A 23,510-nucleotide genomic window follows, 5' to 3' on the forward strand; every position below is an offset into this window, starting at 1 on the left:
CTCCCTAATCTTCTGAGATTGTGTGGTCACTGCGGCCACTGACACTGCCTTATTCACAGGCACTACCCCTTTACCATGCATACGGGAGGCATTCCCAAAAAAACATGTCATTATTGCATACAGGTCCCACCTGGTCATTTCCTGACATAACTACATTATTCCCAGCAATGATGCATGCAGTGGCAGGGTTACTGGCTACATTGGCACAAAGACAATTCATTATCAAGAGTAACATAGTTATCCCGACCTGGTGTATCCTCCCAGGGTACTTGCACACCAACATGAGCAGTCTCAACATTACATGGGATTATTTCCTTATCCTTATACATGGACACCTGCATTTTATCTGGATCACACAGTCCCTGGGGAGGAATGGGGTTTAGCAGGGGGGGCTGTCAGCATTGCATGATTAATTACATCAGGTTCCATTACGTACGTGGCCCGCAAGCGGTCCAAGTCAATACCAAGCAACACATTTGTGGGCAAATGGGGCAACACACCCACCTCCCGGAAACCTCTGCCCACCACCCCAGTCAAGGTATACCCGGGCCATGGCTACTTCAGAGTGGTTCCCCCAACTCTGCATACTGCAGTTGTCTTTTGGGGAATAAAGGCCCTCATTCAGAGCCACTCGCTAGCGGCAGTACGCTCGTTCCGAGCGATGTTCGCCCATCTGCGCATGCGTACGGTTTTTAGTACGCATGCGCGAACCAGTCAGTGCGGCTGAAAATCGTTTGTACGCAATATAGCGAGTGCCTGCTATTTTGAGTGACAGAATGAGGCGTATGTGGGTGGTAACAGGGGAAGGTGCTTGAAAACGGGGAGTGGAGATCCGAACGCAGGCGTGCTTAAAGGTCAAAACGGGCGTTTTAAGGGAGTGCATAATTAATCCAGCAGCGTCATTGACCACGTCACTTGGTTTTTTTAAAATCAGAACTGCTCGCAAAATAGCGGTTGAAAAAACCAACCACAAGAATAGCGAGCAGTTCATATCCTGTTCGATGTACTCGATTAATCTAATAAATAGCGGACATGACGTATGGTGTGAGCGGCCAGGGGGCGTTTTTAACAAATAAACGAGTGTGTTTGCTCGCTCGTTCAGACTTAGAGGTGTGAACAGACTGCAATGTGCGAACGGATCATTTGAATAGCCACCCCTTGTTTTTGAACGAACGAACGCAAATAGCGAACGGCTCTGAATGAGGGCCAAAGTCCCCCGGGTCCACTAACGTGGGATGAACTAAAGTCAAATCCGCCCCAGCATCAAGTAGCCCCATTGTTACCTGCTCTCCTACGACCATGACTTGCAGAATTTCCCAGGCGCCCTCCTGGGACCCTCGTACATGCAAAATCGTGGGCACGGGTTTTGCTTTTGGGTCCCCTGCAGTGGAGGGTGCCATCTTCTTCTTCACCGGGCAAGTAGCACTGAGGTGCCCAGGGTCATCACACACAAAACATTGCGGCCCGTGATCCAAACCGGTTTTTCCCCCACCATCCCAACTTGTGCTCAAACAGGGGTTATAGCTGCAGGTGATGGGAAAGCTCCTCCAAGTCACTTCTCTCTCTAAGCTGGTTGCCAAGGCGGCACCCAACTTTTCTTCATCGTAGAGGTCCAGGCAAGTGTACTTGTCCGCGAGGCTGGCAGTCTTGCACTGACTTGGTCCAGGATCCACTCTTTGACTTCCGCTGGGCACAGGGAGATGAATTGCTCCTGCAGAATGAGGTCAGTCACCTGCACTCCATCCAGCCATTGCTGCAGGAAGGTTGATAATTGTGCAGTCAGTCCTGCAAAAGTTTCAGAGGCATTGCATGTTAAACCTCTGAACCTTTGCCTGTAAGCTTCCAGGGTAATGTTAAATCGGGCCAGCAACGCCTTTTTAATTGCTGCGTAATCCCCACCCTTTTCCCATGGAAGGTCGGCAAATGCATCCAGTGCTTTCCCTCTTAGGGTAGGGGTCAAATAACTGGCCCGCAGACTAGTGTCCAATTGAAATTGTCGTCAAGTCTTTTCAAAAGTTCTGAAAAAGGTATCCAGTTCACAGTCCTTTTCCAACACGGGAATTGCTCACGGCGTGATCGGTGGGGATTCACATCGCTGGCCACAGGCTGGTGATTGAGTTTAGCCAACTCCAACTTGAGCCTGCGGTCAGCCTCACTGTCCGTAGTTGCTTTTTGCTTTCAGCAGCCTCCATGGTATTGAACTGCTGTACAAGCTGCAGCACCATCGCAGGGTGCGGCTCTTTCACATATTTAAGAGCCGACTGTAGATACAAATCCATGGCAGAGTCCTTGCTGGAAGTATTGGAGGAGGCCGATCTGTGAAGGGTGGGTCCTGTAACCTCCAGTGCCCACCGACCTCCAACATCAGACTTGGAATTCGCTTGCTGCTGGTTTGTGTCCATCAGGGCTTGGGTCATCTGTTCCCTGGTTTCCTCCGCACTGGCCAAACCCTTCTGCATGCACCATGCCACAAGCTCTTCCTTCCTGAGATTTTTGTAGTTTGCAGTCTTCTTTGCCAAAATAAAAGAACAGGGTTGGGGAACAGAAATTGTTTTCACTGTGTGACTTTTAACTAATATAAGCTTCGAGTTCTGATATCTGGCGAATTTGGGTTCCTCTTACGGAATTACTCCCGCATTTACTTAAGTTCTTATAAAAAAAAAACAAATTATCCCACTGCTGCACCACCAATTTGTCACAAACTCATCCACACTTAGGACCTGATTCAGCAAGGATCGCTAATGCAATCGCGTATGATGCTGGCTATTTATTGCATACATTGCAGTGCGCAAATGCTTCATTGCGATTGCACTGTGATCACGGAGTTCACGCAGATCAATCACAAAGTGAATGACAGGCAGAGAGCATTTGGGAGTGGTGACAGGGGGGGTGGGGGCGCGGAGAAACACAGGCGTGCCATTGCATTTGAACGCAGTTACAGGGGTGTGCATAAATTAGCCATTGCGATGCCATACGCAGCTTGAGTGCTCACTGCGTTCAGGAGAGTTAGCAATTTATAAGCGAGGTCTGACCTGCTGCAATTGTGTGAGAAGCTCCAATGTACTTCGTTGTTACCGATGTTTTGGATGGATTGCAAGGTATGACGGATGTGCGAGAGAGGAAGTGGGCATCTAAAAGTATAAAATCTGGTCTCTGTGCCCACTTTACCACCCTATTTCATGCCCAAAACCTTGTTAGGCAAGGCCAATTTCAACTGGGTCATATGTAAGTGACCCTACTCTGTGGGTTCCAAGTGTCAAACTTTTTGCCCAAGGCCATTTAACCCTTGCACAACTACTTATTCAAATGTATAAATTGGTGCCTGTGCCCACTTTACCACCCTATTTCATGCCCAAAACCTTGTTGGGCAAGGCCAATTGCAAGTGGGTCATATGCAAGTGACCTCCTTGTGTGGGTTCCATGTGTAAAATTTGTTGCCCAAGGCTTTTTAACCCTTGTACAACTACTTCAAATCTATAAGACCTGGTGCGTGTGCCCATTTTAGCACCCTATTTCATGCCAAAAACCTTGTTGGGCAATGCCAATTGCAAGAGGGCCTTGTGTAAGTGACCCTCCTCTGTGGGTCCCAAGTGTGGAATATTTTGCCCATGGCTATATAACCCTTGCACAACTACAGCTACTTATTCAAATGTATATAATCTGGTGCCTGTGCCCACTTTACCACCCTATTTCATGCCCAAAATATTTGTGGGCCAAGCAGAATACAATTGAAATGTATGCAATAGTCACCCTTTTTTGTTTATACAATGTAAACATAGCGATTCAATTTGATAGAATTATTTTAATATAACATGTTCTGAATAAGAAGCTGGAAAAAAGAATAAGAAGCTAACTTCAGCCTTGTTAATTGGGGCTGGTTGTTCTGTACACAGAGGGTTACTTTAAATTAGGGATGTGCAGGCTCGGATAGGTTCGAGTTTGCACGTTGAATTCGGATTTTTCAATCCGAACTCAACGTGCAAACTCGAACCTATCCGAGCCTGCACATCCCTACTTTAAATACAGCCACAGGTCTCTCAAATAATTTCTTGTGCTCAGTTTAATACCTGTATCTCTGTGAGAAAGCTGATTCGGTAACAAGGGCAGGAATCCCGGGTGCACGATCTTCGCCTGACTCCATGTCTAACCGCCAGTGAATGAGGAGTTAAACCGTGAACCTAAAGGAATAGCAGCAAGATAAAGAGTATGAGGAAATCTACTTATTAGTGAGAGGTGCAATCCACCAGTGATTACAATGCTATGTAGCTAAGTGTTTAGGATGTTATAATTCTAAGTGTATAATTTACTCAAAACACAATATCCAATAGCTAATATACATATATTAGATTGCTTAATAGATATTATATATATATATATATATATATAAAAAGATGTCAGCCACTAAATATCCGTATCCCTCCATCTGATACAATTTCCTTAATCACTACCCTCAAAGTCGTAATACCCCCAACCTGCAAAGCCCCAGCACTGAGCCTCCCCCGTAATCGGGAGGACCTGCCCCTGCCACCACCATATGGACACACACTGACTGTAAGGAGGGCCCACCACCACTACACCACACATCGGGGCCGCGCGGCGCGCACACCAGGAGAAAGAGGGGAACCTTACTCCGGGTTAATACCGGAAAAGGGCGTCGGAAGAATAAATGTGCCGTACCGGAAGTTGGTAGAATTGGAGGAGGGAGCGTTTTTTGGACGGACCAGAGTGGATGTCAGTGTGTTACAATGGCGGGGCTTGGTGTGCGGGACCCCGCGGTGGATAGATCTTTACGATCAGTGTTCGGTGAGATGAATGTATAGCAGAGGTCTTCCTGCTGAGTACACCGGCTTTCCAATATGGTTGCTCCACTGTACAGAGCGTTTGCCCATTATTGTACTGGTCAGACATTGTGGGAACCTGCAAATAATGGCGTGCTGTGTATCAGATTATTTAAACACAATAGATAGGCTCAGTGGAGTAAATGACTTTATTGTCATGAAGGAGGGAGTGATTATGCACTGTTGTTTATAAATGTATTATAAAACACAGGCCCATAACTCCACACACTGATGATCTGCTCTCTTTGCAGTTGGAAACATACCCTATGAAGCTACAGAGGAACAGCTGAAAGATATATTTTCTGAAGTTGGACCTGTGGTTAGTTTCAGGTAAGCTTCTCGGGCAATCGGACACTGGTAACGCTCAGATGAGTGGGATAGGGTTACCTGATTCACAGAGAGTTAACGCCATCTGACTGTTCATAACTAAAGTGATATTAAGTTGGTGATCTATCAGTTGGGCCTGGTTGGATACGCTTTCCCGACACTGATAATGCTGGTGGTCAGAATCCTGGCAGCAAAATCCTGATGCATTCAGGTATGTATTCTAATGCCGGGTAGACACTAGACAATATGTTGTCCAATTCAGCTGGATCAAACAACATATCGGGCACATCGTCTAGTGTATACCCACTATGTTGCTGTCTATGTGCGCTCCCGGCGTTGTCAGTGACATTGCCCGCTTCGACGGATGACATCGTTGCTGGCATTGGCAACTGTGTACGCACTTGCCGATGCCGGGCACTGTCGCTAACTAGGTCATCATCTAGTGTCTACCGGTATTAACCCACACCCCCCTTTCCCGTAGACTAACCCTCCCCTTCTGCAGCCTAACCTAGCCTTAGTGCCTAATACTCACCGTTGGGATTCTGACTGCTGTTGGGATTCTGGCACTGGGATTATGACCACCGGCATTGTGTGTCGGGATGCCGAATACATTTTTGTGGGCTTGGGGTAGTCGTCCCCTGCTTGTTCATATTCTCTGTGGTATGGTATCTCAGGTCCTTCAACGCAAATCATTGCTGTGTCGGGGTTGGCCTCGGTTATCAATGGTTACCAACCATCAGTGCTTTCCTGTCGATGTTTACCCTGTCTATTGATAACCTTACTGTAATATGCACGGTCAGAGTGCACACTTTTGTTACATAGCCAGTCAGCGCCGGATTGAGGGCCACATGGGCCTGGAGCTGAAAATGACCAAGGGCCTATTACGAGAAGAGAGGAGGTGTGACCAGTGCTGTGTGGGTGTGGCCGGTGCCATGTGGGCGTGTACACCCTTATACTCTCAGACCCAATGTCTCCCTAAATATGTAAAATAAAAAAAATGTTTAATTTTGTGAGGTAAAAAGAAAGAAAATTTATATACTTTTGACTGTGTGGAGAGCAGATGGCCAGTCAACATCATGTTGTCATGACAATGGGCCTATTTTTTGTGGAGGCCTGGAGCTGTAGCTCCATCCGCCCCATTGTTAATCTGGCCCTGTAGCCAGTGTATGAGAGGTTTGTCATACCCAGTAAATGGCTGCTAGCTTGTGATGGGTGGACAGCATTAGTATGTTAATTTATTGAATTCTCCATATGTTTTGTTATATATGGGCCTAGTTTTGGCAATCACTGCAATTAAAACATGCGTTTTTCCATTCACTTTATCAAGGCTAAAATATTGCTGTTGTGAGTAGTGATATTTATACAGCCTGAAGGTCCCTACACACTACACGATATTGCTAACAATTTGGCAGATTCCGACGCATCGGAACGACAAATCGTCAATATCGTGCAGTGTGTATGCACTATATTGTGCAGTGATCGCGGTGCGCGAAAAAAAGTGGGTTCCAGGGATCCCACACTTTCAAAAATTGGGGTCCTACTCCACTGTTTTTGGGTCCCATTAGATTTTATGGGGGGTGAGGGCAGGCAGCTGGTTGGATAGAGCTGGGGGCAGTTAGCAGTTGGGATAGAGGAGGTTAAGGGCAATAAGCAGTAGGGGTAGAGCTGGGGGTAAAGGCATGGAGAAGTTGTGGTAATACTGGGGCTAGATAGGGAGTTATGGCGGGCAGAGAGGGATAAGTGCAGACCGTAATTGTGACAGTGCTAGGGGAAGGTAGTAGTGGGGGTAGTAAGGGGGCATGGGTAGATTGCAGCTGGGGCAGTACTGGGGTAAGGAGGAGGTTAGGGACAGGCGGTGCTTGGGGGTAAGGAGGAGGTTAGGGACAGGCGGTGCTTGGGGGGTAAGGAGGAGGTTAGAGACAGGCGGTGCTTGGGGGGTAAGGAGGAGGTTAGGGACAGGCGGTGCTTGGGGGGTAAGGAGGAGGTTAGGGACAGGCAATGCTTGGGGGTAAGGTGGGGGCTGCACACAGTTGGGGATAGTGAAGGCATGCACAGTCAGGATTAGTGGGGGGGGGGGGGGTGCGCACAGGCTGACAGTAATAATACTAGGGGAAGGGCCACACAGCCGGCCAGTGAGCAACACCAGGGACAGAGGTCCTCACCTTTTAGGTTGCTTCTCTCCACCGGCACCGTGTTCACCTGTTTGTGCAGCACCAACAGGTCTGAAGTGTTCTGCACCGCAGCCGATACCTCTCCCGCCTACAGCCAACAATTTCCCCGCCTGGGTCCGACATCCCCACAGACACCCCTCCCCCTTCCTTGGGTCCAAGATCCCCACTGAGGTGCAGTGAAAGCAGAGTGGCTGCGGCGGCAGCACAGTGAGTGAGTCGGGAGCACAGGGGAGGCATAGGAGGAAGAGTGACAGTCTGTCTAACTTAGACTCTGAGAGGAGCGGGCGGGCGGCACGGCACGCTGCAGAACGCGGATACGGAGGGGGAGCCACAAGCAACAGCAATTCTGGGTGTTGTAGTAAGGAGAATGTGCAGGCGGCGATTGGTTGAGAAGCCGCCGGTGGTGATTGGATGCTGCAGCGCTACACAGGACAAACTGAGCGGGTCCTGTAGGATCCACTCAGTTTAAAAAAACGGGTCCCAAAATTCCTGTAGTGCATAAAAACGCGCTATAGCATATATTTTGCGAACCCTGTTGTGTATTGTGGGGTCATCAGCCGCATCGCCTGATCTTTTGTACATGCAGGAAGATCAGGCGTTGTGGCTGACGATCCCAGGCAGTGATATGCAGCAGGGGTCGGCATATTGGGAGGTCGGGCATCGGATCACCCAGTGTGTACGGACTGCCGAATATGTCGGGACTGGGCTTGTAGGTTGCATTGCTGGCTACACAGTCTTTTAGTGTGTACCCAGCTTGAAACCAATCTAAGTTCCTCACATCATATTACACAAAATCCAGCAGGAGGCACTGAAGATTAATTGTTTTAACAATAATTTGCTAGGTTGACCATCTCTGGAATATCAATGTATTCATTTGTAATGCCTTTTGTGCTTCCCATATTGAATAATGTGAATTTATCATTAATTATAATATAGCTATAGAACCTATATTTGTTTTAATCGTGAAACACATTTCTTTCGACATTATTGATTTAAAATTAGGTCAACATTATATAATCTAACCTCAAATACCTCAGCTAATGATTTGTTTACTACAGAGGTTATTTACTTTTAAAATATATTTGAACATAAATAGTTCTATTAATGTTCAAACTAAATATAAAATAACTATATCCTAGCTAGCCCTTATACAACAAGTCTTAGGTTACAAATAATTTAAGTGTTAAAAATATTCAAGGTGATAGTTGAAGTGAGAATTTTGTTAAAGTGTAATACATAACAATTTTCTGATACATTGGACATAGTCATAGCAAAAATAAAATTATAACAATATCATGTAGTGAATATATTTATTATACTACATACGATGTGAAAATAGTGATATATCCACTTATATATCTGATTATATAAAAGCAAAAATGATGTTTTTTTTTATTTTTATTCTAAGCTACATATTCTATAGAAAAATGTAAACTATAAACTTGTGCGCAACCAATTGTTTGTACCATGCAGTTTGTACTGGTGTATTCTTTAAAGTATGTTTAAAAAATATCACATACAGAGTTTAGGTCTATCAAATACTGTCATGATACAGTATATTAGGAAAGAAATACTGAACAGTTGTTATTCTCATTCAAGCCCTGTGAGGACAGAGGGCCTGATTCAGCAAGGATCGCAACTGCGACTATGCACGCAATTGGATGATTGTTGCGTCCTGCGTATGCATTGCAGTGCGCGAACACTGCACTGCGATCAGGACTGCCATCGCAGTGACTACGCAGACCCATCGCAGAGTGATTGACAGGAAGTGCCGTTTGGGGGTGGTGATGAGGGGGGTGGTCGGTGAAACGCAGGCGTGCCAGTGCGGTTGAAGCCGTTGCATGGGTGTGCATAAATTATCCACTGCGATGCCATACGCAGCTTGTGAACTCACTGTTTGCGACAAGGTTAGCAATTTCTGAGTAAGGTCAGAGCTTGTGCAAGTGTGCGTGAGGCTGCGATTGTACTTGATGTTACCGATGGTTTTGCAGTCTTGCTAAGTATTACCAATGTGTGTAAGGTAAAGTGGGCGTCCTTATGTTGTGCTGTGACGGCATAGCGATTGCAGACAATTAGAATATCTTCGCAGTGAGACTGCGTGTATAAACGCTATTGTAATCGCAGTGGCGATCCGTACCAAATCAGGCCCAGAGTCCCAATGAGAAAATGAACCAAGATTTGCTCCTTAGCTGCAAAATATCTATTCCTCTTATACCTAGCTGGCTCTTTCCATTGCACAGTCTTCCACATTTTTTAGGTCTCCTTTATGGGCATGTTTAACGTGTGGCTTCTATTGTCAGATGTTTTATGTCAATTGAATCTGCTCCTGCATTATTGTGCTTATATATTCCAGTACCCTTTATTTAAAATGATATAAGTTTCCTGAAAACCTTACCCTACACCCATTACCTGTGCAATTCTGTACTCTATATAACATATTTTACTAAGATACGTTATTTTTGGGTGTGTTGTCCTAACTTGCCCCCTGCTCCTATCAGAAGCTGCCCATCTAGCACTGTTCTCAGGCAGTCACACTGTATACTGTTAAAATTGTCAGAAACTAGGCCAAAGGCAAGTGAATGAATCCACAGGTCAAGAAACTAATTATGTATACTTTTATTAAAGAAATTTGATGATATGAAGAGTTTCAATGATGGAAAAAGCAGAGGATTGTACTGTATGCTGTATGGTTACAAGAACCACTCTGGGCATACAAATGAAAATCCAGTGATGAGATGGACATCTTCTGGAGAGTTATCATCTCCTGGGGGCTCCAGAATAGAATGGGCCATACATAGGCAGGCCTGCAACTGCATGGGTGGATTGCTGCGTTACTTGTGGCTTGAATGGTGGAGTGATTGTTTGGTTTTCTACTTTCTCCCAGGGAATGCTGCCATAAAATGGGTGCTGGCGTATATTTCCGTACCATCCAAGGCGAGTGTGCCATTCTTTATTGAACAATTTAGGCAAGATGTCTTTAGCCTCACTGCTTAGGTTTTGTGGGTATGACGGTTCGTCTCTCAATATCGATCTTATTATTGTAAGCCTTGAATACCCGTTGAATGGAAACTTTCCTGTTAATATACAGAAAAGCATGACTCCAAAAGGCCACCAGTCTGCTGCAGAGCCATATGGTTCATTATCCAGTATTTCTGGTGCCATGTAGAGCAAAGATCCTACAATTCCAGTAATTGTGTTTGCTCCAAAATCATTTTCTGCTGCCAACCCAAAATCGCATATCCTGATGTTTCCCTTTCTATCAATGATGATATTTTCCATCTTTAGATCTCTGTGGATTATTCCCATATTATGTAGGAATTCAATTCCACACACAATCTCAGCAGAACATATTAAAGCTGTGGTGTTGTCCAGAGAGCCCATACTATTAATCTGATCTGCTAGAGTACCACCATTTAGATGTTCCATTACTATAAACACGTATTTGCTGTTCTGGAAAGTGGCATAACAGCTACACAGATAGGGTTTCCCAGATACGACCTGCAGTATGTGTTTCTCTCTGATGACATTTCCTTCTTTTTCTTGAGAATAATTTTTACAACTACCTGGATGTCATTACATGGGTGTGATGCCAGCATCACCTTCCCGAACGAACCTCGGCCAAGCTCTTGATGGAACTGGTACTCTCATACCACAAGTGGAAGTGGCCTTTCCAGTGTTTTGGCTGCTCCATTTTCAGGCTTTGTCTTCTTTCGATCTTCCTCCTGATTCGTGTCATCCTCTAGCTTTCTTTTACCTAGTATAGGACTTTCATGTCTCTCTGTGTATACTCTGCCCTCACTGTGTTTTTCTCCATTGCTTTTCACCTTTTGAAGACATTTAGCTTCTTTTTCGCCCTCTGACTTTCTGCAACACCATTTTGTTACAGGACTACGATAATATTCATCACTACATACGTCTCTCCTCCTTACGCTCTTCTGTCCTTCTTGACTTTGCCTTTTCCTTTTTTTTGCAAAGCCATAACTACTCCTGCGTCCTCCAGGGGGCAGCTCTTTGATGATTTAAATTTTCTGTCACCATTGCTACCCTTTGTCATTTTTTTTTCTCTGAGCTACATCAGTACATGCTCAAACGCCAAGATCCACAATTGGATTAAACAAATGTTCAGGATTTGTAGCTTGGATATGTCATAAACACTAATGATGTCATAGAGGAGCACTGCTTGATGGATACGCTTCAGCAGGATATTATTTTCTGATTTAATATATAAACTAGTTCCTTATATTTTAGCTTTACTTAAAGAAACCTATTTCTGTTCCCTTTGCATATACTGTACATCTCTTATCCAGTATGTAAGTGATGTTAGTTAGCCACATATATGAAACATCACAGATTTGGAGAGGGGTTTAACCATCCACTCGGCGGTGCTTCCTGGTATAACAGGCATTAGGTCTCTTCATAATGTACCTATAAAACCTGTCTTCTAGTGATTTTCTGAGTATTATTACTCTGGTGTTAGATTATGAAATGACTACTCTCTGGATATCAACCTAGAAGCCTCTTGTGGTATATTACCACAGGTACTCTTAGTTTACAGATGTGTCCTCACTCGTCTATGCGGCAGTCGCCTCTGCCACTAGGGGCGCCTCGTTTCATGAGTCTGTGCTAGCGGTGGGTGCTTTTTTTTTTTTTGTGCTGAAGATGCGACTAGGACGCACCAGAAGACTGTGCTGATTAAATTTGACATGTGACACTTGAATATCTGTGTACAATTGAGTCGCTGAATCAGCATTTGAAGTGCTAAGATGCAGCGGCCACAGTATTTTTTTTCTATGCCAAGTTCTGTTAATAGGCTCAGTTGCACACAGATATACAAGTGTCACATATCAAATTATCAGCCTCCTGGTGTGTCCTGGTCTAATCGCATTGCGACTTAGATGCATTTTCACCAAAAAAAGACGTCCGACGCAAGCAGAGTTGTGCGGGGCCTGGTGGCTCGCTCATGCCAGGCATATTACGCTCGATGTCTAACTAAGGCTGGACGAGCAAACACATCCTATTTACCTCATCCTTACCATGATCATGTTGTCTTCAACTCCTACCTTCACTCAGTTTCTACCTAATCTATTGTTCTGCCCTGTGATTCCACCTCTATTCTTTTCCCCTGGTCTCCTACACCTCCTATTTCCCCTTCTCTCTCTGCCTTCGCCCCCCTCTTCTCCCATTACTCCATTTCTTTCTCTTATACCCCCCAGGGTCCTACTACCCTACTGCTAATCTCTCCTCCCTCACTTCTCTTCCTGTCACTTCACCCCACCTCCATCCACGTCTCCTTAATCTCCCTCCCTGCCCACCTCCTACTGGTTCCCCTCCTAGCTCACGAGCCCACATGAGCTCTACACTCTATTCATCTCGGTCTCCCAAAGTAATCTCATCTCCACGCTATAGCAACCCTGATCTTTCACATTTCTCCTATCAACTCTGTCACTCTATCCTGTGCCCTCTCGAATGCCAGATCAGTCTGTAACAAACTTGCCCCCACCCATGACCTTTTCATCTCCAACTCCCTAAATCTCCTTGCCATTACTGAAACCTGGATTTTACGCTCTGACACCACTTCTCCTGCAGCTCTCTCCTATGGAGACTTCACCTTCTCCCACACCCCCGGCCCGGCAGTCGCCATAGGGGTGGTGTTAGGGTCCTTCTATCCCCTGGCTTCTCATACCCTCAGAACCATCCCTTACATTCTCTACATTTGAAGTTCATGCTATACACCTCTTCCAACCAGTACACCTCCGAGTAGCTGTCATTTACCGTCCCCCTGGCCCACCCTCCAAGTTCCTTGACAACTTTGGCTACTGGCTCACTCACTTTGTCTCCTCAGACCTTCCCTCTATTATCCTAGGTGACTTCAATAGTCCAATTGATATCCCCACAGAATCCTCTGCATCCAAACTCCTCACCCTCACTTCTTCATTTGGCCTCTTCCAATGGACCTCTTCACCCTCCCGATTGGGAGTGCGAGTGGGCATTTGCTTGATCTGGTATTCACTCACCGTTGTGATATTTCTGCCTACTTTAATTCCCCATTCCCCCCCGTCTGACCATCACCTTCTCTCTTTTAACCTATCCCTTTCTCCTTCCCCCCCCCTCTACCTTCGAAAGCCACCATCACTAAGCGTACCATTGAAGCTATCCACACTGCTTTCTTTTCTTCCCTGCTTGACTCACTTCTATACCCCTATCCTCTCTTTCACCTGCCATGAAAAGCTGCTTCCCTATACAATGCCTCCCTTACTTCTGCTCTTGACTCTGTTGCTCCGTCGATCATTACTCACCCATGCAAATCCACACCTCAACCCTGGCATCCAACCGCACCAGATACCTGAAAAAATGTTCACGAACCGCTTAGCGAAAGTGGAGAAGATCACGCTCTCAGGCTGATTTTCTCCAATTGAAATTTCTGCTGTCATCCTACTGTGCTGCCCTTTCCCTCTCTAAACAGTCATATTTCAAGAATCTAAACTCCTCCCAGTCCTCAAATCCCCAGCGTCTCTTTTCCACCTTCAACTCCCTCCTCTGCCCCCACCCCCTCCTCGTCTCCCTTCCTTGCTTTCTGCCATTGACTTTGCTAACTATTTTACATCTAAATTTCATTCCATACGTCAGGACATCATATCCAACCAGTCCCCCAGCTCTCCACCTCCTTCTTTCCTGGATCAAACCTCCCCATCCACTTAACCAATTTTGACATCCTTCTCCTCTGTATCTGGAGAGGAAGTAATGGCCCTCATCCAGGTCTCCCCCCTTGACCCCATCGCCTCCCACCTCCACTACCTCTCCTTCTGCCTGCTCCCATCTTGCCCACCTCCTTAATCTCTCCCTCTCTTCTGGCACTGTCCCTTCTGCATTCAAGCATGCCCTTGTCTCCCCCATTCTTAAAAAACCTACCCTTGTTCCTAACATTCTCTCTAACTACCGACCCATCTCTCTCCTCCCTTTTGCCTCCAAACTTCTTGAGCATATTGTTTACAACCGCCTCACCACATTTCTTTCCTCCTACTCCCTCCTTGACCCTTTTCAGTCTGGCTTCCATTCTCTCCACTCCACTGAAACTGCCCTCACGAAAGTCAGCAATGCCCTCCTAGCTGCCAAATCCAAGGACCACTACTCCCTGCTCATTCTCCTTGACCTCCCTGCTGCTTTTGACACTGTGGACCACCCTCTACTGCTGCATAACCTTCACTCTCTTGGTCTACGTGATACTGCTCTCTTCTGGCTGTCCTCCTACCTCTCTCTGACAGTTCTTTCTCTGTTTCCTCTCTTGACTGCTCTCCCCCCCCCCACAGCCTCTTACAGTAGGTGTTCACCAAGGTTCTTTTCTTGGGCCTCTCCTATTCTCTCTCTAAAGGGCCTCTCTAGGTAAACTCATCTGCTCTTTTGACCTCCATTATCATCTATATGCTGATGATACTCAGATCTACCTTTCCTCACCTGATCTTTCCCCCTCTCTACTGACTTGTATCTGCCATTCCTTCCTGGATGTCCCAGCGATTTCTCAAACTTAATATGTCTGAGACTGAGTTGATCATCTTCCCACCCTCCCACATAATCTCATTTCCCACTATTTCTTTATCAATAGATGGCATAACTATCTCATCTAGTCCCAAAGTGCCTTGTCTTTGAGTCATCCTGGACTCTTCCTTCTCCTTGAAACCACAAACTCAGAACCTCTCACAGTCCTGTTTCCATCTCAAGAATATTTCCAATATCAGAGCCTTTCTCACCCAGGATACTACCAAAACCCTCATACATTCACTGGTCATCTCCAGATTAGACTACTGTAACCTCCTCCTATCTGGCCTCCCCAAATCCCATCTCTCTCTCCTCTCCAGTATGTCCTTAATGCTGCTGCTCAGCTCATCTGCCTCCCATCTCCTACAAGCCCTCCACTGACTCCCCTTCCCTTTCACAATCCAATTCAAGGTTATCACTCTCGCTTAGAAAGCCCTCACCCATTCCTCTCCCATTTACCTCTCTGATCTCATCTTCCTTCACTCTCCTGTCTGCCCTCTTCGTTCACTTAATACATGCCTCCTTTCATGTCAATTGATTACTTCCTCCCACTCTCGCCTCCAAGATTTTGCCTGTGCTGCTCCCCACCTTTGGAACTCCCTCTCTCTCCCCATCAGACTCTGCAACTCTCTACAATCATTCAAACAAGCTCTTAAGACCCACAACTTCATTAAAGCCTTCCAGCTCTCATCCTAACTTGCTGCTACATCTGTTTCCTCCCTGTCTACCCCATCTGTGTCACTCCTGTTTGTCTGCCCCTCCCTTTTAGAATGCAACCTCTTTCGAGCAAGGCCCTCTATCCTCTTGTGCTTCTCCATACTGTATTTTCATTTATCTTACTCCCCATTAGGGCAACTAACACTTGGCTGCTTATTTGGGTGTAAAGGTCGCTTATATAGCTATGTTTATTATCCGTGTCCTGATTTGTATTGTATTGTAAGTCGCTGGTTACTTATTTATTTATGTACTTTGTAAGGCGCTGCGGAACACTTGTGGCGCCATATAAATTGATGATGATAATCTGTAGCTCCCACATTTTCCAGGAGATAAAATGTGGTTATACACTCAATATTGATGGAATGCTTGCTTATTCTAACATAATGTGTAACATCTTAATGATTTATGATTTAATCCTCTACCAAAATTATTATAAAAGCACTATCCTGACCTTATATTAAGGCTGAGTCAAATAGCTTTCCGCCATTATAATTTTCTGAGAAGGGGGGACATCGTGTTTCGGGGGCTACACATCAAAAGTTATTGGCCGTACTGTTTGACAAAAGTGTAAATTTTTAGCTTTTTTTTGGGTACAGCTATCGTGTGTGTGTGTGTGTGTGTGTGTGTGTGTGTGTTTTCTTTCCATTCACCTATTTATTTTTTATAAGGAACTGTCATCACAGCCCTGCACCCATTGTGTCATCATTGCCCTGTGCACCCACCATCATGTCTTCACTGCACTGCTCTACCCCCTACCATCATATCATCACTTCCCCACACCCTCCACCACCATCATGTCATCACTGCCCCACGCACACACCCTACTTCTCTCCATCATCCACACCAGTTTTCCCCTTTTTACAGGGTGGTCTATAAGTGTGGAAACATTATTATTCTTAAAAGGAAATGAGTAAGAAAATATTATTAGTGTCTACACACATGATATGGGAATGGTGGAAAACTTTTTAGGGTATGTCACCAGTATGGTGGATAATTTGAATGCTTTGAATGAATTAATTTTTTAATTGGGAAGGTAGTCATGTGACATATCAAACAGATGCAGAATTTCATAAGAAAAACAACGGTCTTCTTTGTTTTAACATATCTTATTTAATTCTCGAGTTTTGACTTGAGATTTCTTTTGCAGGTAGTGACATGTATAAGCCCTTGCTTATACATACATATATATTCTTATGCTAAGAATAAGCGTCTGCACCAGGCACAGTCTGTCCCTTGCCAGACTCTTTCTGAATTATATATTAGACTTATGTCTGAAGGGAATACTGGTGGGATGATGGGGAAGGGATGACATGATGGTATGGGGTAATTCAGTGCAGTGAAGACATGATGGTGGGGGGGCATGGGGCAATGATGACATAATGGGGTGAGGGGTGCAGGGCTGTGATGACAGTTCCTAAAAAAGAAAAAATATATACAATAGGTTAAAGGAAAGCAAAAACAAAGACACAATGACATCAACAAGATAGCTTTACCCAAACTGTACTTCTATTCGCATTAGGTATGGGATGCCGGCGGTCAGAATCCCGACATCTGTGTTCTGACACCCCCATTCTATTTGCCACATATACACTTAGTTACCTGATACTGACATGACAAATACATGTGACATAATGGGAAGGGAAGCAACATTGCAGCTGTCAGGACTTCAGAAAGAACGCTGTTGCAATAAGTGAAAATACACAGCTGGCTGTATACAGTATCTGACTGTCCTATCATTACACAGACACACACAGCACCAAGCCCCCTGTCACTAGCTCTGCTGTCCGCCAGTGCTGGAGTTGGAGATGCCGGTTATGGGAAGAGCCCCAGCCACTGGTGCCGGGGCAGCTCCTTGCCGGTCTCAGGAAGCTCAGTATGTAGCTGTAGAGCAGTGAGCAGCAGCTGCACCACCACCATATTTGAAGGTACCTAACCCAGCTCCCTCCAGCGGTATACTGGGTCGATATATGGTTGGTTGCAGCAGGTAGCTCTCGCTGTCTTCCGGCAGATAGCGGACGGCAAGCTGGGGACCAGGGGGGACACAACTCAATTTCCTCTGGTTTCACGCTGCTGCTGAAACCCAACAAGACACTAGCGAAGTGGGGGAGCAAAGTACAGATGGGATGATGGGTATCAGGCAAATTCTGGCACAAACACGGTACCTCCACAAACCTTTCCTTCTTTATGCAGATGATTGGGATTATACACACACGATCATTGCACAGTGCATATTGTAATCGGCATAGCTGAGCATCTATTACAGAGCTGTTTTGAATTTGCTGCCTAGTTCACTATGTAACTAGTTCTCTCCGAGCCGCCTCTAGGCTAATAATCATAAAGGCTTCCCTGTATAACAGAAACTTTGCTAATTCCCGTCCAGCTCACAGAAGAATTTCTGTAAGTGAGAAGTTGACCACATTGCACCACTCACATGAAGCAATTTTCACTAGACCCACCAGAGGCCTCGACATGTGTTCAACGAATTGAAATTCCCCATCTATTAAATGGGGCATATTTTGCCAAATTTTAAACTGTAACATTCTCAAAAACTTTAATGGCACACATCCACTAGCAGACCTCAAAACCACTGCATGGTTACGACATTGTAATCGTGCAGTCGTTTGACAGTCTGTGATGTGCATACACTGAACGAGCAGTCGTTCAGTGTAGGCACATCAATCATTTCCTAACATGCTCAACCTGACGTTATCGTCAGGTTGTTCAGCATGTTTGGCCGATGATAGATGTTTAAAACGACCAGCGTGAGCGCGAATCTCTGGTCGTTTAAGACATTTTAATGAACGATTAACTATCGTTACTGTTCAATCGCGCATTTTAATCGTGTAGTGGATGTGCGCTTTAACCCCCAAAAGGCCCTGAACTGAAAAAAGATCTATCTAACAAAACAAACCCCTAGTCTTAAATCATCCTTTACCCTGAGATATCAGCTTATGCCTTCCCAAAAGTACCTCAAAAACAGCTGAAAACTGACACTTTTGTCAAACAGGAAGTGAAGGACTTTAATTTATTCCTAATTTCTTTATTTTTCACTGAAATTTTGCATGCGGCACCGATGGACAGTTCTATGTGGCCACCAAATTTAAGCTTAGTATGCACAATAACTTTTCATGTGTAGCCCCTGAAACCCCATGCCCCCCCTTTCAGAAAATTATAATGGTGGAATGATGTTTACTCTATTCAGCCTTAATATAAGGGCATGACAGTAGCGTATTAAATCACAAATCATTATTCTGATGTTACCCATTATGTTAGAATAAGGAAACATGCTATCAAAATTGGGGGTATAACCCCATTTTATCTCCTGGATTTTGGAAGTTACAGATGTATCCTTGCTCTTCGAACCTCAGTACGCAATGCAGCGCAGTATGCCTGGCATGAGTGAGCCAACAGGTCCCGCACAACTCTGCTTGCGTTGAGCGTCTTATTTTTTTTAAAATGCATCTAAGTTGCAATGCGATGAGACCTGGATACACCAGGAGACTGTGTGTTGATTAATTTGAAATGTGATATCTGTATGCAACTGCAACTGAGCCTGTAAACAGAACTTGGAGTGGCAAAAAGCTGTGGCTGCTGCATCTAAAGCAATTCACATGCTGATTCAGAGACTCTGTCGCACACAGATATACAAGTGTCGCATGTAAAATTAAACTGCAGAGTCTCCTGGTGCGTCCTAGTTCCATTACATTGCGACTTAGATGCATTTTCAGAAAAGAAAAAAAAAATTCCGGCTCTAGCAGAATTTCACGGAACCAGGCACGCCTAGATGGGCTGTTTAACGTGACTGACACAAAGACGAGACTCCTGCAGGACATACCGTATATTCTCGAGTATAAGCCGAGTTTTTCAGCACATTTTTTGTGCTGAAAAAGCACCCCCTCGGCTTATACTCGAGTCATGCCCGCATGGTACGCTGCTGAGTAGCGTACCATGCGGGCCGCGGTGCAGACTGTGTCACTGTGACACAGCCTGCACCGCGTGTGTAGCGCTGACCGGACGGAGTTCGGTCAGCACTACACACTGCTAACACACAGCCGCCGGAGCCGGCAGCTATGTGTTTGGTGTAATCAGCAGGGCTACTGCTGCTCCCACTGCGGGAGCCATCTTCCGGCTCCCGCAGTGGGTAATGGGAGAGACGTCGTCATGACGACGTCTCTCCCATTATGCAAAGCGGCGGAGGAGCCTGTAGCAGCGTCGGGACCAGGAATCGGGGTTACAGGTAAGTGGTTTTTTTTTTTACATTTCTTTCTACTGGGGGGGCTACTACCGGGGGGTACTACCAGGGGGGGGATATCGCTACTGGGGGCACTACCAGAGGGGGGGGGGGATTAATAATGGGGGAACTACCAGGGGGGGGGGGGATGTTGCTACTGGGGGCACTACCAGGGAGGGGGGAATACTGGGAGCACTACCAGGGGGGATGTTGCTACTGGGGGCACTACCAGGGGGGATTAATACTGGGGGCACTACCAGGGGGGGATGTTGCTACTGGGGGCACTACCAGGGGGGGTTAATACTGGGGGCACTACCAGGGGGGGATATTGCTACTGGGGGCACTACCAGGGGGGAGATTAATATTGGGGGCACTACCAGGGGGGATGTTGCTACTGGGGGCACTACCAGGGGGGATATTGCTACTGGGGGCACTACCAGGGGGGATATTGCTACTGGGGGCACTACCAGGGGGGGTATTACTACTGGGGGCACTACCAGGGGGGGGATTACTACCAGTAGCTGCTGCATTTCCCACCCTAGGCTTATACTCGAGTCAATAAGTTTTCCCAGTTTTTTGTGGTAAAATTAGGTACCTCGGCTTATATTCGGGTCGATTTATACTCGAGTATATACGGTATCTGTAAACTGAGAGTACCTGTGGTAATATTAGACACTTTGTTTTGGAGGGATGCAGTTAAGATTAGGTTTAGGCACTAACTGGGAGCGCTAGGGTTAGGCTGCTGGGGTGGGGGAGACATTACGGTTAGGATGCAGGGAGGTTTACGGGGTGAAGGGGAAATGGTTAGGATACTTTTTCAAGCCCATGACGGGATTCTGAGCATCGGGATGCTGCTATCGGTTTACTGACCACCGACTGCCCATCTCCCATATGTATTCCGTTTTGGATGATCTTAATAAATAGCTTACAAAAGAGATCCCTCTACAAGAGGCTTCTAGGGTGATATCCAGAGGGTAGTCTTATTTTATAATCTAGCACCAGATTAATAATGCTGAAAGTCATTAGAAGACAGGTTTTATAGCTACATTATGAAGAGACCTAATGCCTTTTATACCACGAAGTCACCACTGATTGGATGGTTAAACCCCTCTCCAAATCTGTGATGTTTCGTATTTGTGGCTAACTTACATCGCTGACATACTGGATAAGAGGTGTACAGTATATGCAAAAGGAACAGAAATAGGTTTCTTTAAGTAAAGCTAAAATATAAGGAACTCATTTCTAAATTAAATCAGAAAATAATATCCTGCTGAAGCGTATCCATCAAGCAGTGCTCCTCTATGACATCATTAGTGTTTATGACATATCCAAGCTACAAATCCTGAACATTCTGAACATTTGTTTAATCCTATTGTGGATCTTGGCGTTTGAGCATGTACTGATGTAGCTCAGAGAAAAAAAAATGACAAAGGGTAGCAATGGTGACAGAAAATCTAAAATCATCAAAGAGCTGCCCCCTGGAGGACGCAGGAGCAGTTATGGCCTTGAAAAAAAAAGGAAAAGGCAAAGTCAAGAAGGACAGAAGAGCGTAAGGAGGAGAGACGTACGTAGTGATGGATATTATCGTAGTCCTGTAACAAAAAGGTGTTGCAGAAAGTCAGAGGGCGAAAAAGAAGCCAAATGTCTTCAAAAGGTGGAAAGCGATGGAGGAAAACACAGTGAGGGCAGAGTATACACAGAGAGACATGAAAGTCCTATACTAGGTAAAAGAAAGCTAGAGGATGACACGAATCAGGAGGAAGACCGAAAGAAGACAAAGCTTGAAAATGGAGCAGCCAAAACCCTGGGAAGGCCTCTTCCACTTGTGGTATCCGAATACCAGTTCCATCAAGAGCTTGGCCGAGGTTCGTTTGGGAAGGTGATGCTGGCATCACACCCATGCAATGACATCCAGGTAGCTGTAAAAATTATTCTCAAGAAAAAGAAGGAAAACGTCATCAGAGAGAAACACATACTGCAGGTCGTATCTGGGAAACCCTATCTGTGTAGCTGTTATGCCACTTTCCAGAACAGTAAATATGCATTTATAGTAATGGAACATCTAAATGGTGGTACTCTAGAAGATCAGATTAATAGTATGGGCTCTCTTGAGAACACCACAGCTGTAATATGTTCTGCTGAGATTTTGTGTGGAATTGAATTCCTACATAATATGGGAATAATACACAGAGATCTAAAGATGGAAAATATAATCATTGATGGAATGGGAAACATCAGAATATGTGATTTTGGGTTGGCAGCAGAAAATGTTTTTGGGGCAAATACAATTACTGGAATTGTAGGATCTTTGCTCTACATGGCACCAGAAATACTGGATAATGAACCATATGGCTCTGCAACAGACTGGTGGGCTTTTGGAGTCATGCTTTTCCGTATATTAACAGGAAAGTTTCCATTCAACGGGTATTCAAGGCTTACAATAATAAGATCGATATTGAGAGATGACCCGTCATACCCACAAGACCTAAGCATGGAGGCTAAAGACATCTTGCCTAAATTGTTCAATAAAGAATGGCACACTCGCCTTGGATGGTACGGAAATATACGCCAGCACCCATTTTATGGCAGCATTCCCTGGGAGAAAGTAGAAAACCAAACAATCACTCCACCATTCAAGCCACAATTAATGCAGCAATCCACCCATGCACCTGCAGGCCTGCCTATGGCCCATTCTATTCTGGAGCCCCCAGGAGATGATAACTCTCCAGAAGATGTCCATCTCATCCCTGGATTTTCATTTGTATGCCCAGAGTGGTAATTATAACCATACAGCATACAGTACCATCCTCTGCTTTAAGCTCCATCATTGAAAATACTCATACCATCATATTGTTTTAATAAAAGTATACATATTTAGTTTCTTGACTCGTGGATTCACTTGCCTTTGGCCTAGTTTCTTGCAATTTACCAGTATACAGTGTGACTGCCCAAGAACAGTGTGCTACATGGGCAGCTTCTGATAGGAGCAGGGGGAAAGTTTGGACCACACATTCTTAGTAAAATGTTATATAGAGTACAGTGTTGCACAGGTAATGGGGTGTAGGGTATGGTCTTTCAGGTTTGTCCACTATCGACTTCAGGTGATGCATGCGGCCCGCTATGAGGTCCTACTCCAGTACATTGCTCGGTTGGGTGCCAGGCTTCCCGGAGCACAGTTAAGTGATGCCATTAGTCTAAAGCAGGGGTGGACAATGTTGTTGAATTACATATCCCAGCATGCATTGCAATGTTTTTAGCATGGTCAAATAGCAAAACTGTGGCAGAGCATGCTGGGATATGTAGTTTTACAACATCTGGGGTGGTGCTTATTGCCCACCCTTGGTCTACAGCATCCGAGGCTAAAGCTGCCTGGTGGGACCAACAAGAGGAAGACGGAGACTTGTGTGTTCTTCGGCAGCCAGACGACCAGGGATCATCTTACTTTTGAGGTAAGTGTTAAGGTGGGTATGATTTGTGTACCTGCCGATCTGACCCACGATCCCAGGCCTACAAATCCAGCGGTCCGTACACCCGAGGCATCTGGTGCCCAATATGCTGGCCCCCGCATGCACCCGCCATCCATTCACCAGCGGTGACCGCTCACAGGACGGCACCCTGCAGGCTGTTTTAACGGGATGCCGCCAAGGTGGGCATGGCATGTTCTTCCCTTTTGAAATGGGCCTTGCTGATGAA

At 45.5% G+C, this 23,510-nt stretch overlaps 2 protein-coding genes across 9 annotated transcripts in view; one reads left to right on the forward strand and one right to left on the reverse strand.

Annotated features, from left to right (window-relative positions):
- The window catches only part of TYW2 (tRNA wybutosine-synthesizing protein 2), a 49,889-nt gene extending 45,235 nt beyond the window's left edge, over window positions 1-4,654 (reverse strand). The window contains exons 1-2 of one of the 7 annotated variants that reach the window (XM_088467360.1): window positions 4,630-4,654; window positions 4,068-4,178 (exon numbers count right to left, since the gene is read on the reverse strand). In XM_088467360.1, the coding sequence (XP_088323486.1) occupies window positions 4,068-4,141 (74 nt within the window). In that variant the 5' untranslated portion in view covers window positions 4,142-4,178; window positions 4,630-4,654. Of the gene's footprint in view, window positions 1-4,067; window positions 4,179-4,465 lie in introns of all 7 variants that reach the window. The other 6 variants (XM_088467368.1, XM_088467332.1, XM_088467351.1 and 3 more) reach the window with 6 other exon arrangements.
- The window catches only part of CSTF2 (cleavage stimulation factor subunit 2), a 71,390-nt gene continuing 52,479 nt past the window's right edge, over window positions 4,600-23,510 (forward strand). The window contains exons 1-2 of one of the 2 annotated variants that reach the window (XM_088467304.1): window positions 4,600-4,803; window positions 5,090-5,168. In XM_088467304.1, coding sequence (XP_088323430.1) covers window positions 4,746-4,803; window positions 5,090-5,168 — 137 coding nt within the window. In that variant the 5' untranslated portion in view covers window positions 4,600-4,745. The remainder of the gene's footprint in view (window positions 4,804-5,089; window positions 5,169-23,510) is intronic. The other variant, XM_088467314.1, reaches the window with a different exon arrangement.

Source organism: Taudactylus pleione, unplaced genomic scaffold, assembly GCF_031769625.1.
Source record: "Taudactylus pleione unplaced genomic scaffold, aTauple2 ptg000009l, whole genome shotgun sequence".
Taxonomy (NCBI): Eukaryota; Metazoa; Chordata; class Amphibia; order Anura; family Myobatrachidae; genus Taudactylus; species Taudactylus pleione.